The sequence below is a fragment of the Propithecus coquereli genome, unplaced genomic scaffold (genome assembly GCF_000956105.1).
Source record: "Propithecus coquereli isolate 6110/MARCELLA unplaced genomic scaffold, Pcoq_1.0 Scaffold286, whole genome shotgun sequence".
In the NCBI taxonomy this organism is placed as follows: Eukaryota; Metazoa; Chordata; class Mammalia; order Primates; family Indriidae; genus Propithecus; species Propithecus coquereli.
Genome location: NW_012148463.1, coordinates 918,023 through 922,982, shown reverse-complemented (window position 1 = coordinate 922,982; position 4,960 = coordinate 918,023). Strand labels below are relative to the sequence as shown.

Here is a 4,960-nt window from a genome sequence, read left to right as displayed (position 1 = left end):
CACACTGAGGTTTTCCATCAGCCCACCTCTAGATATGAAGATACTTAAATGATAGTTGCTTTGACAAGTCGTCAAAAACAAAGTACCTTCTGAATCAAAAACAAAATAGGTTTCTGAAAGGGATTAGAGATTCTAATGAGGATACCTGAGGTGGGAGAAGGGAGCTACAATGAAAGTAGAAAGCACCAAAGGAAGTCTCTCTTCTATCTTAACTTATTGAGAACTATATAATAAGAGTTTTTGAAAAGAGGATGATCTGGGTTTTAATACCATCTGTGCCCAGTTTCCTACCCTCTCAATGACTTAGTTTTCTCAAAGGAAGACTTAGGATACTAATATCCATTTCATAGAAGTTTGGTGAGAATTAAAGCAAACAGCAGAGTCAGGCAAATTAAAGACACTGCACACACATTAGCTCATTTTTCCCTTCTACCTTGTCTTGCCTTCCGTCACTGAAAAGTTGACTTTTCAATTACCCATCAAATATACGGATACAACTATGCTGTTCTCAGATAAACCTTAAACACAAGTCTCTGGTGGGAATTCATTGACTGTTTCTTTATTAAAAGAAAGACTGCAACTAGAAAAATTTTCCAAACATGATGGCTTCCCCTCAGGAATCACTTCCACACTGTTGCACTCAGAGGTCCTGTCTGCCTGTTTCCCACCAGCAGCGACAAGATCCCTCCCTCTCTGGCTTCAGGCTGCCAAAAACCAGTAGGTCTTCAGGGCTAATGCTGCCTGAGTTGGCAGGTGTGAGTTCTATACACCTAGTGAGTAAAATCGACACCTGGCCAATTTGAATTTAAGGGTCACTTGGTTCTTTTAATGCCTCACAAAGGAGGCTGATGTTTCCAGTGACCTCCTCCTCACAAAGATTCTTCCAGGTGAACTACGCCAAATGTGTTTGGTCAAGTATGTTTGGAAAAAAGCCCATGAGCTGGCTGGTAGCCCAATATTGAAACAGATTTGATGAGTGCTGTTAAAGGTCAAATTGACTCCACAGTTAATCAAATCTACCAGCATCCTCCAGTCTGGCTTCATTTACAAAAAAAAAGCTACAGTTTCAAGTGATGACTAATTACATTTTCTTTCACTCATTTCCTTAATACAACTTTATAGACAAGTGCTCAAAGCCTCAGTAGCTCCCAAGTGCCTTCTACTGGGTTAAATATGAAGCTTATATTTCTACCTGTCTTATCACAAAACTTCATTTATTGGAAAAATAACCCACTTACTATAATCAAATTGGAATAACTGATTGCCTATTTTTAAGACATAAACTGTGTCTTAAAAAACCATGTGTGCTGTTGACCTTGGCCAATTAACCAATCCCATATCCATGGTCCTTTTTTTACATGGGGGATTCAGATGTCTCAAAAGGCCATCCTGCTTAAAAGTCTCCAAAAACTAAAAAGGAATCTAAGCCACCTTAAAAAATCTGTGCCCCTCCAATGCCTTGACTTGGTGTCTTGAAACAATGTACATACTGAAAATAATTTAAAAGGGTGTTATAATCACATTTGTAGAGTTGATTAAAAGCTCAAAGAGACAGGGAGAGCACTAGAAACACAGCCCCTTGACATTTGTGAGATACTCCTTATCTCATCCCTCTCCTCTCGTTATCCTCCTGCAGCTGCCTTATAAGGAGCTGTTGGTGGTCATTACCTGAGACAGAGAGGAAGTCATCCACTGAGGTGATGTCGTCCACAGCCTCTGTTAGCACTCGGACCTGCTTCTCCCACTGGTCCTTGAAGACGTCCATGTTATCCTGAGCGACTTTGCTCTGTGGTCGGGCAGCCAGTGTGAGAGCAGCATTGATGACCTATTTGTTAGAAACAATCCAGGGACATGATGACCACACTCTTCAAAAGAGGAACACGCAGGTCAAAGAATGTCAAAACCCTGGACCCTGTAGGCTCTAAGCATGAATAATTTCTCAGTGTTCGGAAGGAAAATCAAAAACACGGAAGATAAAGTAGGTTATCGACTACCATTAGTTTTTGTTTGCTTTGCTTCTTTTTAAGCTTTAACAATTAGCCTTAGGTTTCAAAAAGTATTTACTGGACAAACCCTATGTACTTAGCACAGATGTGGAAGAAATATAACTCTTGCTTTCCACATGTGCAAGCTCATAATTTAGTTGTTGAGACAAGGTAAATAGATAAGTAGCATTGAAATCACAACCTAAAACAAAGAACAAAGTCAATATGAGTGGAAGAGACAATAACTGCCACTGTAATTCTGAAGAGACTGGAGTAGTTAAGAGATTTTTTGAGAGAAGTAGAACTTGAAACAGACCATAATTGAGGTTTAGCATTTTCTAGGGAGAAGAAAGGGGGCAAGGAAAGGAGGGATGTGAGGGCTGGAGCATAGAAGGTCCCAAGCGTCAGGTCACCAGTGGACATTTCAAAGTGAATAAGGCTTACCTGGGGACACAGGCTGTCAATCTGGGTGGCTGCCATCCGGACTAATTTCACCCCTTCCTCATTGTTGGAGATGGAACAGGCCAAATTGGCAACCTGCATTGAAGAGGATTTGAATGAAAGTCATGTTGAGGAAAAGGGAAAATACAGTGTTGCATGGCCTTCCACCTTCTCTGGAAAATGTCCCTTCCAGGAGAATGCTTTCACAAATATGGTAAGGGCACCCCTCAGTGTTAAAAAAAATATATTACTTCTTATGCTAATTTAGGCATTTCTGTCAGAATAGCAGAGTTCTTATGTAAAACTGTTTCAAGATTCTCAAGAATATACAGTGATGCATTTTAACTGGGTTGTTTTGAACTCTTTTCCCTCATAGACTGCCCTGATCTGCCTATACTCTCAAGCTCCCTAAGACTCAAGTAAGAAAACTCTATGATCTTGGCCACATCAGAATGCAACTCTGACCAGTGAGAGAAATGCTACGGGCAGTGCTTTGGACTTAAAAGAAACTCACAGCAAGCTGAAAATTACAGTGCTCTGCCCAAGGGATCCTGGATCTGCCTGAAGATGCTAATCCACCAGTAACCAACCCGAATGCTTTTAGGGGTTGGGCAGATATGAGAAATGTGTAGAAAAGGCTGGTGTACATTCAATAGGCAATGATGAGATATATAGTAAAGTAAAACATGCAAGTCTAGTATAAAGACATTTAAATTTGATTTTTTAAAAACTTTATACCAGCCAAAAGAGCTGAACCAAATTCAAGTTGCCAGGTCAAGAGGTTCAACTAGTGCCATTCCTTGTCTTCAAGGTGTGAGTTGGTAATATAAGGGTAGATTGAGTGGCCAAGGTCAACGGCACACAAAGCCACTATCAAAACATGGATCAGTCCCATCAGGCTGGTACCCAGAGGACAGAGGAATGGGGATTAGAACAGTCAAAGAGAAAAAAAGGACAGCAAGGGCTGGGGCAAATAGAGCAAGTGACTGTCAGAGAAAGCAGCCCCAAAGCTTCTCAGCCACTTGCCCTTTTGATCCTGTTCACCACTAGTCTCCCAAACCAGGCTGCTTTCCTATGGTGCCTTAATGCCCAAGGAGATTAAAATGTGCTACCCATGTTCATAGTTCCTAGAGTGGAATAAACCTTAGTTAGGCAAAGTGAAGTCATGGGGAGAGTACAGAACTGGAGATCCGAGGCCTAACCACTAACCAGCTATGTAAGTCACTTCACGTTTGGAGGACTGTTCCTTATCAGAAAAATGAGATGGGCTGATGGTGATTGTAAGAATACTTTTAAGATTACTTCAATAAATCATTAGTGTGAAGAATCCTGTTTTGAAACTTTTAAGGAAGATGAAGGATGCATTATGACTATTACAGTGAGAATATATAGGAGAAATGGCAGCTGAATTGAGTTGCAAACACCATGTTGTTTCTTATATTTTATAGTTTAACTTTGATTCTTGATAATTTTTACTATTTTACTTAGTTTTCAAAGTAAGCGTGAAAAGACATTTGCCTTCTTGGGCCCATTCACAGGAAAGGATACTAAATGCCCAGGGGCATGAAGCTTCTTTTTTTTTGTTATTTCAGCATATTATGGAGGTACAGATGTTTAGGTTACATATGCTGCCCTTGCCTCCCCCTACTCCCCAAGTCCAAGTTTCAAGCGTGTCCATCCCTTGGATGGTGTGCATTGCACTCTTTGTGTACGCAAATACTGTTCCCCTCCCCCCACACCCAACATCCAATAGATATTATTCTTATATGTACACTGATGTGTTGATCAGTTAATACCAATTTGATGGTGAGTACATGTGGTGCTTGTTTTTCCATTCCTGGGATACTTCACTTCTTAGAAGCAGAGCAGGGACCAGTATTGCAGGTATCCTAATTTCAATTCTTTTAGTTGTATCATTTTCTTCACTCCACATTGATTAATCTTTGTTATATTTATATTATATATTCAAGTATAATTTATATCGCAAGTGCCCGATTCAGTGCATGACACAGAATTGGTGCTTCATAAGTGTTTATTAAATGAATTAAATAATATTTGTTATATTTATATTATATATTCAAGTATAATTTATATCGCAAGTGCCTGATTCAGTGCATGACACAGAATTGGTGCTTCATAAGTGTTTATTAAATGAATTAAATAATAGCTTTTAATTTAGAATTTACCTTATACAGTAATTTGGAATGTACCATGGATGAAAGATACTCTCAAAGGTATAATTGAGTTATACCTTTAATTTGGCTAGACAAATTTTTACCATCGAACAGATATTCAACAACTCCATGGTGTTAAACAATGGTTCCTAGGCCAAGCGCGGTAGCTCATGCCTGTAATCGTAGCACTCTGGGAGGCCAAGGCGGGTGGATCACTCAAGGTCAGGAGTTCGAGACCAGCCTGAGCAAGAGGGAGACCCCGTCTCTACCAAAAAATAGAAAGAAATGATCTGGACAACTAAAAATATATATAGATAGAAAAAATTAGCTGGGCATGGTGGCTCATGCCTGTAGTCCCAG

General features: G+C 39.9%; 1 protein-coding gene across 3 annotated transcripts in view; it reads right to left on the bottom strand.

The window, feature by feature from the left end:
• Positions 1-4,960, bottom strand: part of CTNNA2 (catenin (cadherin-associated protein), alpha 2) — a 483,549-nt gene that overhangs the window by 181,899 nt on the left and 296,690 nt on the right. For all 3 annotated transcript variants that reach the window (XM_012648465.1, XM_012648464.1, XM_012648466.1), the window contains exons 4-5: positions 2,430-2,522; positions 1,669-1,825 (exon numbers count right to left, since the gene is read on the bottom strand). In XM_012648465.1, the coding sequence (XP_012503919.1) occupies positions 1,669-1,825; positions 2,430-2,522 (250 nt within the window). The remainder of the gene's footprint in view (positions 1-1,668; positions 1,826-2,429; positions 2,523-4,960) is intronic.